The 14,192-nt window shown below is 45.3% G+C and overlaps 1 protein-coding gene across 1 annotated transcript in view; it reads right to left on the reverse strand.

The window, feature by feature from the left end:
* Positions 1-14,192, reverse strand: part of FAT2 (FAT atypical cadherin 2) — a 75,802-nt gene that overhangs the window by 40,042 nt on the left and 21,568 nt on the right. Inside the window, exons 9-13 of the mRNA XM_070374758.1 lie at positions 9,997-14,055; positions 8,266-8,462; positions 5,749-5,902; positions 3,639-3,872; positions 706-1,089 (exon numbers count right to left, since the gene is read on the reverse strand). Of these exons, the coding sequence (XP_070230859.1) occupies positions 706-1,089; positions 3,639-3,872; positions 5,749-5,902; positions 8,266-8,462; positions 9,997-14,055 (5,028 nt within the window). The remainder of the gene's footprint in view (positions 1-705; positions 1,090-3,638; positions 3,873-5,748; positions 5,903-8,265; positions 8,463-9,996; positions 14,056-14,192) is intronic.

Genomic DNA, 14,192 nt, shown 5'->3' on the forward strand with positions numbered 1-14,192 from the left:
GCTGGATGATGGGAACATGGGGTCCATATACTGTTTCCTCTATTTTTAAAAACATGTTTAAAGTCCCCATAATAAAAACTGAGCAAAAATTACTGCTCAACAGGCGGTTGCTTTAGGAGGTAGAGCACACCATTGCAGAGGTGGGGAGGGATCCACGTGGGGCCTGGTCTGACCTGAGCAGCTTCTGAGGCCCTTCCATGGGATGCTGTGAGTCTGACTTAGATTCTTTCATGGATAGGAGGATAGAAGAGAGCAGTTTTCCTAGATGTCTATCTTTATGAGACTAAGGGAAAATTCAAGGGAGACGGGATGTTTGTGGATGGCTTTAGGAGGGAAGCAGGCAGCCTTGCCTTGGGCTGCTCAAGCCCCAAATTCTAGCAGGTGCTTTATGCCTTGGCAGCCAAGGATGGAGGGTGGCCTCAGCATCCTGGGGCTGGATGTGAGCTGGGACTGTGAAGTTGCAAAGTGGGAGGAGGGGGTCCTCAACACAGAGTCCTTGGTGGGGACATAATGCAAGGAGGAGTGTTTCCATGTAAGCGGGGCCCAGGGTGCAAGAAGGGACTTGGTATCTAAAGAGATCCAGAGTGAAAAAGGGGCTGAAAGATGCCAGGGAGGGGCTGTGGTATGTGAGTCAGACTGTGTGTGTGTGTGTGTGTGTGTGTGTGTTTAGGGTAGGGGTGGAGCTGCCTCCCGGCGCTGTCTCACCTGTGCGGGCATCCAGGCGGAACCTCCCCTGCTCATTCCCACTGACCACGCGGTAGCCAGTCTTCTCGGCACCCGGGCGAGTGAGGGTGGCCAGCCGCAGCACCTCTGTGCCGCGCTGGGCATCCTCTGGCACCTGCACGCTGTGCTCGGTGCTCAGAAACACAGGCAGGTAGTCCTCCAGCCCCACCACAGAGACCGTGACGGTGCCCAGCGTGGAGAGCGGTATCGGGGTACCCAGGTCAGAGGCACGGACGGTGAGCTCCAGCGCTGCCTGTGGCCTGACCTGCAGCGGCTTCTCCAGCCGGATCACACCCGTGGTGGCCTCGATGGAAAAGTGGCCTTCAGCAGAGTCCGTGAGAGAATAAACCACCTGGGCATTGGTGCCTGGGGAGGGAGACAGAGTGCATTATTCATACAGAGGGACCTCCCCTGGGCCCTGCCTGCTGCAAAACTTTCAGACAGAGGAGGGTCTGGAAGACAGGGTCCCTATAAAGGCTAACATGCTTAGGCTGTTAGCAGTGAGACCCTCTCATGGGGGGTTTCTTGACGAGGGTGGGGTTCAAGACCTCATAGAAGGTTCTTGTGAAGGGGAGGGTTATTCTGCAAACCCTTAAGGATATCTGAAGCTGTTTATGTGGAGGTTAGGGTCCAATGTCAGCTCATAAAATGAAAATTTTACAAGATTGAAACCACTCATAACAAGTTCTTTGGTTGTGATAGAACAATTCTTGATTGTGGTGGTGGTTGCATGAGTCTATACATGGGAAAATATAGAATAGAAGGGCACACATGTACATATTCAAATAAGTGCATATGGAAACTGTGAAATTTGAATAAGTTCGGAGTCTAATTATCAGTACTGTCCCCGGTGGCTCAGATGGTAAAGAGTCTGCCTGCAGTGAGGGAGACCCAGGTTCAATCCCTGGGTCAGGAAGATTCCCTGGAGAAGGCAATGGCAACCTACTCCAGTATTCTTGCCTGGAAAATCCCATGGATGGAGGAGCCTGGCAGGCTACATGGAGTTGCAGACAGTCGGACACGACTGAGCAACTTCACTTTCTTTCTTTTTCTTCTGTTGGTAATGTCCCATGACCAGTTTCCTGGTTTTAATGTCATACTACAGATTGCTGCCTTTGGGGAAAGCTGAGTGAAGGATGCATAGGCTTCTCAGTACTATTTGTGCAACTTCCTGTGTGTCTATAATTATGTCAAAATAAAAAGAAAACAAAAACCAGAAAATAAAATATACACCCATGGAAAGTTCTCAGTAAATCAAAGCACATAGTGTTTTTCGAGCTTTGTCTCAGAGGCCGTTATTTCCTTTGATTGTGGACCAGATGAAGCAGTTGGCTCAGGCAGGGCCCATAGGGTCTGAAGAAGGCCAACATTAGTGCTCAGCCATGAGAGCCTCACCCAATGGGAGGAGCACAGGCCTTGAGCCTATAGAGACTGAATCCCACACACACGTGGGGACACAACGCTTTTGTTGAATTTACATGAACTAAGTGTGCATACCATGCACATTCTTCCATATGTGTATTTTTTTCTCGAGAGAGAAGTACTGCTCAGGCTACATATGAAATATTGAGGTGGAATATTTGGGTTAAAATAATAATAACAGTTTTCAAGGGTTAATTGTTAACTGGTACAAGGCCAGAGGATGAATCCTAGAAGGGAGGTAGGGTTGGAAACTCAAGAGTGAAGAAGCTAGGGCTCTTTCATCCAAAAAGGGAACCTTGAGGCTGGAGCTGACAGTTAGCACGTCCCAGTCTTGGAAGGTCTAGGACACCTGTGTGGCTGCAGATGGCAGGACCATGATTGACAGGTATCTGCTCCAAAATGCTAACACTTAATAATTATCTGAGGAAGGAAGGGCTGCCTGGAAAGTTGGGAGCTTCCTGTTCCTGGAGGTGTGCAAGCCCTGGCTAATTGGGCATTGCAGGGCCTTAGATATTAGGCCTTTGCACTGACTATTTGCCTTCCCTGGAACCCCTGTGTTCCTCCAAAATCTCTCACCTAATTGGGCATTGCAGGGCCTTAGATATTATGCCTTTGCACTGACTATTTGCCCTCCCTGGAACCCCTGTGTTCCTCCAAAATCTCTCACCTCCCTCAATGCCAAGCCAAAACTCCCTTCCTCTAAGAAGTTGTAAATTTACTCTGTTGGTGTCTCATGAATCAGAGTATTATCACTACCATCATCTTCATCATTGTTCCTCTGGCTACTTTGATCCTGAGAGTATTTTTTACCTATAGCAAAATTGTCCAATTTTCTTGAATTAAATTTTATAATTGTATATGTGCATATATATATATAAACATATATATATACACATACATCTATAGACATAGAGATTGCCACAGTGAAAAACTTCATGATGTCAGAATCTTTTAATGGTACAATATGAAATGAATACTCCTGGATGAAACCAATTTGCCTTGTAAATAGTAAAAGGAAAAGAATCCTAATGAAAACCATGTCATTAAAATTAAAATGTAAAATATTAAAACGTAAAAATAAAATGTAAACTATTCCACTTCATTGCCTAGAAAATTGATCCAAGAATTTAGTAGACTAAATGGAGTTTGTGCCCTAGGTTTCTTTCTTGTGGCCAATTAATCAGAGTCAAATAATTCTGACTGGTGTATTGTATTCAAAATATCCTGGAGCTTAAATGATAGGATTGAAAGTGCTCTAAGTCTAAGAGGCAGGGAGAAGCAATGAGGCTGAAATGCCCCACATCAGTCTTGAAACGGCCAAAATCTTTGGTCCTCTAGCACTTAGGTATGCAGTTTATGGACATTTTCTACTTGTAACTGTCTGTAGGCTCAGAAGCGACAGTCCTTGCAGTTCCAGAACAACAGAGAGAGAGCCAAAACCTCGCCTAAGGTGACCCTGTAAGCAAATGGCCTCTAATCCTTGTCTTTCTCACCTTGGTCAGGGTCCCGGGCCAATACTACCGCCACAGGGGTCTTCACCGTGGTGTTGTCGAAGACTGCCACAGCAGAGTGGCTGGGGAAGAACCGGGGGGCGTTGTCATTCACGTCCTCCACATGAAGGGTCACATCTGCCTGGCATGATTGGCCGCCTCCATCAGTTGCCTTGGCAACAAGGCTGTACACATCCTTCTTCTCTCGGTCTAAGGCTGTGAGTGTGGTCAGATCCCCTGGCAGGAGAAAGGACAGAAAGTGATCTTTCTCTGGAGGCCATGATCCTAGCATGTACATTCCTGATGTTTATATGAGATAACCTCAGCACTGCCCCCCGCCTCATTGTGCTGTCACAGAGAATAGGGGTCCGGTGTACAGATGGTTAGGAAAGAGGCCGAGTCTGTATCTTTCCACACCTGCTTGCTTTCCTAGTCACATTCCACCACTGCATCCCCAACTTAAAATTCACACCAACAAGCTACAAAGAGGTACAACATTTTAAAATGCCAGTTAGACAGTTTCTAACACCACATAAAATGTGTTTATGCTTTGGCCTACAGTTTCACTTCTAGGACTATATCCCATAGAATAATCAACCCAAGGAGAAAATATACATGTAGAGATATTCTCTGCAGCATTCTTTATAAATAGCAATATACTGAAAATATCCTGTGTCTTTCAAAAAGGTACTAGTTAAATACGTTATCATTTAGCCATACAGTAAAATATTTTGCAATGGGAAAAGTGATTATGGCAGAACTTTATGTACTGCCTTGTTGATAGCTCCAAAATATTGCTTTAAGAAAAAGGAAGTCACAAAATAGCATGCTATACAGAGATTGTGGCACGCATGGAAAACCAGTCTGATAGAACATATGCCAAGAGTGCTTATCTTTCGTTAAGAGGCTGGTTATCATGAAGATTTTCCAATGTCTGCCTAATACACACCTACATGGTTTGCATTTTTGAACAATGAGTAAGTGAAAGTTGCTCAGTCGTGTCCGACTCTTTGCAACCCCATGGACTATACAGTCCATGGAATTCTCCAGGCCAGAATACTGGAGTGGGTAGCCTTTCCCTTCTTCAAGGGATCTTCCCAACCTAGGTATTTAACCCAGGTCTCCCACATTGCAGGCAGATTCTTTACCAACTGAGCCACAAGGGAACCCCATTTTGAATAATGAGCACATATTATTTCCTTACTCAGATAAACTATTGAATTTTTTTTAGGAGCCTGCTAATCATCCTTCATCTGGACAAAGAGCAGTAGAGAGAGGTTAGGTCACCTACTTGGGTGACTCAGCATGCCTGTGCTGGGGTCAGAAAGGGCAGTGCAGCTTCTTGAAGTACTCACTCTCACCTGCCACCTCCCTGCTCAGCAACCTCCATAGTATCCTTTGAGCTACTGGTTCCAAGTGTCAGCAGCTGAATTATTATTATGTGCCAGACTTGGGCTTGTATTTCTATATAGTTTATTGGGATCCTTACAACAGCACCTGGGGTTTTATCTCAATCTGCAGCATACAACCTTGAGATCATGTCTTTGATCATGACTTTTTACCTACTTGAACCCTTTAATGGCTCTGTAGGTAAGCACTTGGCTCTTGTGCCCCAGGGGGCCTCATCCTTTGCCCTCCTTCTCCCCTCCCCTTCTGTGCACCAGTTTTGGCCTTCTAGGCCCTTACCTGTGCATGTTCTTTCCCAAAACAAAGTCCTCGTATGAAATCTCTTTGTACCTTGAATGTCCAACCTTACCACTCCCTTACCCCCTGGCTATTTCCTCAAAGAAATTTTACTTAACCCCACTTCCAAACTTAAGTTCTGCTGTGAGACCTCACCTAACATCCTGAATTTTTCTTAACTCAGCACATGTCAAACCACTAACTCAATACCTTTCCCACTAGACTGTGAAGACCTCGATCTTGTCTTATCAATTTTTGTCCCCAGCATCTAGTGAATGCTTGGCACATAGTGCCAATATATGTTTGCTGAGTGGATGGATGGATGGATAGATAAGTGAATTCTTGTTTCTTCTCTAAGGAGCCTGGGTACTGGGTACTGGTTATTCAGTGTATCAGTTCTTGGCTTGATCCTGCAGCTCAGGAAACCTACCTGTGTGAGGATCCAGCTTAAATTCATCCGCCCCAGGGCCATGCAGAGAATATGTGATCTGAGCATTGGTGTCAGAGTCCAAGTCTGTTGCAGAAACCTTCAAAATGAAGTGTTCTGGAGGTACATCTTCACTGACTTTGCCAGTGTAGAGAAGCTGAAATTGAAAGACAAAGAAGAGGGAGATTGTGGGAGATATGCTAAGATCTAGAGAGAGAGTAACAGGACAAGATAGAAGCAGAGAGAGAGAGACGAGAGAGCAGAGATGGAAGTGGGGGAGGGGAGAGAAGCAGAGAGAGGGAGAGAGGAGGTAGAATAAGATAGAACATGCAGGGAAGATGGAGATGAAAAACAAGGAGAAAGATGATGGGAGACCTAGTCAGAAAAGCAGAGAATGAGAGAGAATTTCCACCATCTGAAAGCTCACACTCAAGGCTAGAAGTGAAAGTGAAAAGCCGTTAAGTCATGTCTGACTCTGTGACCCCATGGACTATAGCCCACCAGGCTCCTCTGTCCATGGGATTCTCCAGGCAAGAATACTGGAGGATATCCAGGGGATCTTCTTCAGTGGATCTTTACAACCCAGGGATTGAACCCAGGTCTCCCGCATTGATGACAGATTCTTGACCATCTGAGCCACCAGGACCTGCCACAGTCTCTTACTCCATAAGGGCCACATTTTGAAGTGTGTAGCACAGGGGAGAGGCTGGAGTTCCCTGAGAACCCAATGTTTCTCCAGCTGCTGGCGCTGGACACAGTTTCCAAGCAAACTTGTCCCCCCCCATTGCTGAGTGTGGGTTAGCACAGACCCCCATATATGCTCTGGGTGGAGGTTTTGTGCCTTGCAGGCTGTGTGGAGATGCCCCCGCAGACTCTTTCCCCTGGCTCTGGTTATGCTCTTGATCACCTCTGAGAAGGCTAAGATGAGCTTGGCCCCAGACTCCCTCAGCATGAGGAGGATATAGGCTGGTTAGAAGGATGCTGAAGCAAAAGAGAAAGAAAGTATGGCCACTGTTCTCCCCAAAAGGTTGCCCTTCTGAAACCATCCAAAAGGTGCTCATCTTGGATCCTGCAGAGACATTTTCCATGCACCCCACTTGATAATCCAGGTTCTCTTTTTCTACTATGCTTCTATGAGATTGGAGCATAGAAAACAGAGGAAGGAAAGGTGATAGGATATATGATTTTTGTGTATCCCAAGGTATGTGTCCATATATATGTATACAAATAAAGTATGAAGAACTGAAGTATACACATATGCACATGCTTATATGTTTGTGTGAGTTAGAGATGTACATTTACCTGTATGAATGGGTATATTATGGATGAATGTTATTTGGTGGCTCAGATGGTAAAGCATCTGCCTGCAATGCGGGAGACCTGAGTTCAATCCCTGGGTCGGGAAGATCCCCTGGAGGAGGAAATGGCAACCCACTGCAATTCTCTTGCCTGGAAAATTCCATGGACGGAGGAGCCCGGTAGGCTACAGTCCATGGGGTTGCAAAGAGCTGGACACGACTGAGCGACTTCATGCATGCATGCATGCTTATGTGTATCTTTGTGTGTATGTATATATGTAAATACATATTTATAGAGTTATAATCTTTCAACTACGTGTATGTGTGTGAGTACCTACATATAAGTGTGCACTTATATGTATATATACTGAAGAACTGGATTTTTTATACACTTGAATTATGCTAACTTGATGTCATAAAAATTTAATATTAATAGTTTAACTTTATTTGCAAACCTTGAAGTAATGCAACCCCCCCAAATTAAAAATTATTTATTGTGTTTTAAAAAATATGTTTAAAAGCAAAGCTACATGACAATGGTTATTGATTTATGTCCTCTAAGAATGCAATTTCTCTCCTGATGTATGTGTGTGTGTGCGCACACACACACACACCACTCAATATTTTCCTTGGGAAATTTAGTGTTTAATTACATGAGGTCCTTAGGAAAGTCTCCCTTATCAAAAATGTAGCTGCCCTGTCTGTATGTTTATGTATACATGTATCCTGGGGGAGGGTTTCTGTTGGTCTGTATAATGCATGCAGATGTAGGGATATGCACATAAAGACATGGTGAGCGGTGCAGGGTGTCTCTGGGGGAAGGTCTCTTTGGATATATTTGATAACAATGAGCCATGCTAACAAGTTGAGTGATACAGTGACTTTTCCATTGAGCATAGCAGACTGTTTGGAGAATGAAGTTACTTCTGGATATGTTTTACAGAAAAAAGGATCTTTTTAGGGAGTGTGGGGAGGGGGGTGGGGAGAGCTATGGACCATGAATCCTAAAGACCTTGATGACATCCTTTTGGGAAGGGCAAGGAATTACCTGGAACGGTCCCTGCCCCAGGCACTAGTCTGACGCCGGCCGGGGAGAAGCAAGGGCAGGTTTGGTCAGTGATGGCCCCCCTCAGAGATGGTACTCTGAATCCTTCTCCTTCCTCTTACCCTTTGCTCCAGCTTCCTTATCTCCACTCCTCCCCGACCCTCACTTGGCTCTCACCTGTGAGCACTGTGGGCTGTTATCATTGATGTCCAGGACAAAGATCTCCACTGGGACTGAAGCCTGGAACTTGCCATCAGAAGCTGTGATTCGGAGCAAGTACTTGGCTGTGTGCTCACGGTCCAGGGTCTTCCTTGAGAAAATTCTCCACTCATCTCCAACTTGGCTGATGCCAAACTGGCCCAGGGGGTCTCCCTCTAGAAATATGGGACAGAGTTTCCTGAAGCCAAGCCATAGGAACAAACCAGGCTTTGTACTATAGGTGACTGTCCACCTGACACTTTTTTTTAGGATTGCAGGGAAAGGCAAAAATTTCCTCCTTTAACTAGGGACCTACATTTCTTCAATGAGTCAGTTATTTGGTGTTATGAAACCTCTTTCAACTTCAAAGGTCTCCTATAAAATGGAATTATCACTGCAAGAAACACTGCTCCAAAATGTGTGGCTAAGGGGCACATTTCTTATTTGGTGTTCATTGGAAGACAATGGAGGAAGTTAAAGGGAAGCAGATAACAATTCTAGATAAGAACCTTCTAGTATCCAATATCTGTTCAATAGTGGAGGGCTGGAAAGTGATCAATAACATTAAACTCTCTGAGGTTTTGTTTTACAACTGAGTACACAGGCTAACTGGAAGTTCAGATGGCTCATTAGATTTGCTTCTGAGTCATCTTTTCTTGATATTCATCATTGAGAGGGGAGATGGATTTTCGAGATTCTAAGATTCTGGAGCTCCAAGATTCAGCTATTCCCGGAGTTGATGGTACTGTGACATTTATTATGTTATTATTCAGAGAGTTTAAGATTTTTGTGTTTTTAAAAGTCTGATATTATAAGATGATAAGATTATATTTCACTAAGACTCCATGTTTCAAACAACTTTGATCCAGGCTCTGTCTCCAGGAGTCTATAATTCTTGGTTGGAATGTCATGCTTGTTAACTCTCTGCCAGGCAGCTGTGAGAGCAGAAGAAACCATGACTATGGGAATGGGATGACAAGGCACCTGGGACACAGGGAAAGGGACACTGAGAAGTAAAGAAACTCTCTGGCCACCAGTTGGCTGGTTTCACCCCTGGACAGAGATTGGAGTTGTTTAGGTTTGCAGTAGTTATCTACTGGGGAAACCAGTTTGTAGGGTCTGGTTTTAATCCCAGTCCCGATGCAAGCTTGGAGTGTGACCTTGGTTGAGTTTATCCTCCTATCTGGGCTTTGGTTCTCCCATGTGTGTGTGAAAGAAGAGGATTGGATTGGAATCATATCCAACCCACTTAACACTCAGGTCCTATGATTGACTAGGAAGCATTTTCTACTATCCACAACTTGCCCTTGGCAGAGTACTACTCTGCAAGGATAGTCACCTCACAGAGTTTCTATAGACCACACAACTCTTGATCCCCTCTCCATCTTCCAGAAGCTAACTGAGAACAGTTACAATATCTCCATTCTATCTACTCGAGCTAAGGTAATAAGAAATCCTCTTTACAAAGCACTTTCTAATTTATAGGGAGCTATCAAAGCTTTTCCAAGTTAGATCCTGTCAGCATCCCTTGAGATGAATCAAAACAGCCATGCCAAGTCTATAACTGGAGCAACTGAGGTCCTGGAAAGTTAAGTGATTTGCTCAAGATCACACTGTTAAGTGGCAGAGCAAGGACTTAAACCCATGTCTTAAGAAACATCTTGCTGGAATTTTTTTCAATGCATCCCACTCTAAGATAGGTATCCTTACCTGTGATATAGCAGGTGACCTGTCTGTTCTGCTCAGCGATATCAGCATCCAGGGTTTTAAGAGTGGCCACAGGTTCACCAGGCTCACTGTTCTCAACCACAGATCCTCTATAGTCTTCTGAAGCAAATCTGGGGGCATTGTCATTTTCATCTGTAATGGAGACTTCAACCAGGACCTGAGAAGATAGCTGGATGGTCCGGCCATGGTCATAGGCCACTACATAAAAGTGGTAAATCTGGTTGGTCTCACAGTCAAGTTCCTGGAGTGTGGTGATCCAGCCAGTTTCACTGTCAATGGCAAAGAGTTCATGGATATTGCTACCAGGGCCCACTGGCAACCTGTAGCTTACCTGGCCATCATCCCCAGTGTCCTGATCATTGGCAGTCACTTGAATGACTGAGGTCCCCACTGGCATATTCTCAGTGAGAACAGCCTTATATGGATCAGCCTCAAATATAGGTCTATTGTCATTGACATCCTTCACTTGGATGTTGACAGAGACCAGGGAACCTAAGTAAGTGTCATTATGGGGGCAATGAGCCATCAAGTCAATCTGGTACCATTTGGTGGACTCATAATCCATGGCCTTCCTCACCTTTAGAACCCCTGTGTTTTGGTCCAAGGAGAAGATGCCATCCTTGTTGCTCTCTGGTGTGGTGCCCTGCACAAGACTATAGATGACTGGATCTTGACCTGCCACTGCTTTAACAGAACCAATTTCAGACCCCTCTGGAAGGTCTTCTGATGCAGAAAAGGTATATAGAGGTTCAGAAAACTGGGGCAAGGATACTTCATTAGGAACCACCTGAAGTCGTAACAGCATGAGAGAGTTCCAGTGAGGAGGGCCCCCATCCTGAGCTTTAATTTTTAAGTCAAAGGCCCGATTTTCCAATCCCACCAGGCTCTCTTTCACCTTGACAACACCAGTAATTGGGTTGACTTCAATGACTTCTTCTTCCAAGTCCTCCACCGAGTCTACTGAGTAGGTGACGTCTGCATTCCGGCCTTCATCTGCATCATAGGCTAGCACCTGGATGACTGGGGAGTCCTTACTGACATTAGACTGAATGGATACAGTGTACTCAGATGCTTTGAACTGTGGAGGGTTGTCATTTTCATCTGTGAGGATGATCTTCACAGTGCAGAAGGCCACGCGTCCTCCTCCATCCTGAGCCATGACCTTAATGGCAATGACCCTTTCTGTGGAATTTTCCCGGTCTAGTTTCTGCAGTGTGGTAATCTGGCCACTTGGGTTTATGGAGAACTTCTCGCCTGCTAGTTTATTGATAATGGTGTAATCTACAGTGCCATAGGGACCACTGTCTTTGTCTATGGCTAACAACTCAATCACCTTGGTCCCCACCTTTGCATTCTCAGCCAATTCTGCCTCATAAATATGCTGCTGGAACTCTGGGCTGTACTTGTTGGCATTTGTAGTGTTGATATACACAGGTACAGTTGCTCGGAAGACCCCATCAGAAGCACCTACCCTCAAATTGTAAGAAGAGTCCAAGTGCTTTTTGCAAAGGTTGTACATAGAAATTATTCCTGATGAGCTGTTAATGGAGAAGTGCCTGTCCTGATTGCCGGAAAGAATCAGGTACTCCAGGCGGGAGGTGTCCCTGCTGTCAGGATCCAGAGCTTGAACTTTGAGAACCAGGTGTCCGCAGGTTGCCAGCTCACTAACATTGGCTTCGTACTGAGGTTGCCTGAACTCTGGGGGGTTGTCATTGATGTCAGACACATTGACAACGACAAGGGTTTCACCAGTGAGTGGGGGATCTCCTCTATCCATGGCCCTGACTTTCACATGAAAATGTTGTTGGGCTTCATAGTCCAGCTCTTGAACTGTGGACATTTCCCCTGTGCTCCCATTGATCTGGAAGAACTTGGAAACATCTGAGCCATCCTCTACAATCTGGTAAGAGACATCACGGTTCTGCCCTGAATCCTGGTCAGAAGCCAACAGTTGGATCACAGGAGTCTGAGCAGGCAAACCTTCTGAGATTGAAGTGGTGTAGACCAACTGAGAGAAAGTGGGAGGATTATCATTCACGTCCTCCACCAGGACTTCCACGGTGGCTTCAGAAAATGATCCCAGAGCAGTGTCTGTGGCTCTGACTGTGAACACGTGTTTGGTCTTAGACTCATAGTCCAAAGGGCCCGTCACGGTTAGGACACCAGTCTTAAAGTCAGTGGTGAACAGCATCAAGGGCTCTTCTTCTACAATGTTGTAGATGAGTCGGAGTCCTTCTGGACTCCGGGCCTGGGTGTGGAGAATAGGGGTATAGAGTGTGATATTTTCAGGCACTCTGACTTTGTAGTAAGGTGTCTGAAACAGTGGGTTGGATTTATTTCTCACAATGACAAGTACCTCTTCCTCAGCCTGGAGGGATGGAGTTCCTCCATCTTGAGCAATGACTTTGAGGCGATACTTATTCAGAGCCTGATAATCAAAGGGTTTCCTTAATGATATGTCCCCAAGATAGGGGTCAATTCGAAAATATGTATAATCTTCTGCAAATGCATAGGTGACAGCACCATTCACCCCCAAGTCCTGGTCAGTGGCAGATACCTGAAAGAGGACATCTCCTGGTTCTGTGCCATCTTGGATGATTGTGTGGTAGGGCAGATGTTTAAATTCAGGGCTATTGTCATTGACATCCTCAACAGAGACTCGGACCAGAGCCTGAGCCACCCTCTGAGGTGTCCGATTGTCCCTCAGTTCCACTGCCACCTCATGAGTGTCCTGCTGTTCTCTGTCAAACCCCACACCTCTCGTCTGCAACACACCTGCTGATTTTATCATGTGAAACATATCTGTGCCATTCAAAAGGAAGTAGGACAAGGTGTCATTCAAATGATTGCCTTGGGCACCAAGAATCACCAATGCCTTTCTCTCCAGTAAATTCTCCTTCACTGTTGCCCTGTAGACATCCCGGTCAAACTGTAAGGTTGTGTTAGGAGCTTGTGTCCAAGAAATCTTTACTAGTGCAGTATCTTGATACAGGCCATCAGAAGCTCTGACGATAAGCTCCCGAGAGAGTCCCAGGAGAGTAGGATCCAACACAGATATGAGACCAGTAATGGGATGCATGGCAATAGCTTCGTCAGCATTGCCAGTTTTGATGCTATAAGTGACTTCTGAGTCATCATCACTGGCCTGCACCATAAGGAGCTCCATACCCCGGTGGATTGGCTTCATTATTGCTACTTCATATATCTGGTCCAAGAACCTGGGAGGACAGTCATTAACATTTCTGACGTTGATTATGACTTGGGCAACCCTGGGTGCAAATAAGATGGGGCTTCCTTGGTCATGGACATAGATGTCAAATCGGAAAGAGGGCATGCTTTCATAATCCATCTCTAATACGGTGGTTAGAGTTCCCATGCTGGGATCGATTTTTAAAAACTTCAGAGTCTCTGGTTCCAAAATTTTATAGACCAACAAGGAATTTGCTTCTTTGTCACTGTCAGAGGCTCGGATCACGAGGGGGTTGTTGTTTTCATCCATGATCATGCTATTCAGTGGAGCTGCTTCACTAATTTGGCCCATAAAAGTCGATTTTGAGAACACGGGAGCATTGTCATTTTCATCAATGATGTAAACAAGAACCATGACATCAGTAAATGTGCCCGCCATATTGCTGCCTCGAATTTTCAGCTGGTAAGATGAAATTTTCTCATGATCCAGTTTCTTCTGAGTGGAGATGAGTCCAGAATATGAGTTCATGGAGAATACACCATTCTTGTTTCCCTCTCTTAACTCATAGGTAACTTCTGAGAAGCTTGTAGCTGAGATGAGGAGGATTGGGGAACCCACAGGGATTGATTCAGGGATCTCTACAAAGTACTCAGAGCTTGAAAAGATGGGGGCACTGCTGTCGGAGGGGTAGACGTGAATGATCACTGTAGCCAGGTCATGCCCTTGTGGGGAGCCTTGATCTTCTGCCTTCACTGTTAGAGTATACCGGGCATGATTTGCCTGATCAAGTTTCTGTGCTAGAGTGATGATGCCTAGCAGGGCATTGATGTTGAAGAAACCTTCGCTGTTCCCTAAAAAAAAAGACAAGAGAAATTGAAGTTTACCACATCCTTCAGAGGTACCAACTAGGCTTTCTAGATCAGTATAAGACAATCACACAAAAGCTGGGCAGGGCAAAACCCACATCCTGTGCCACCATGGATTTAGT

The sequence above is a fragment of the Bos mutus genome, chromosome 7 (assembly GCF_027580195.1).
Source record: "Bos mutus isolate GX-2022 chromosome 7, NWIPB_WYAK_1.1, whole genome shotgun sequence".
Lineage (NCBI taxonomy): Eukaryota > Metazoa > Chordata > Mammalia > Artiodactyla > Bovidae > Bos > Bos mutus.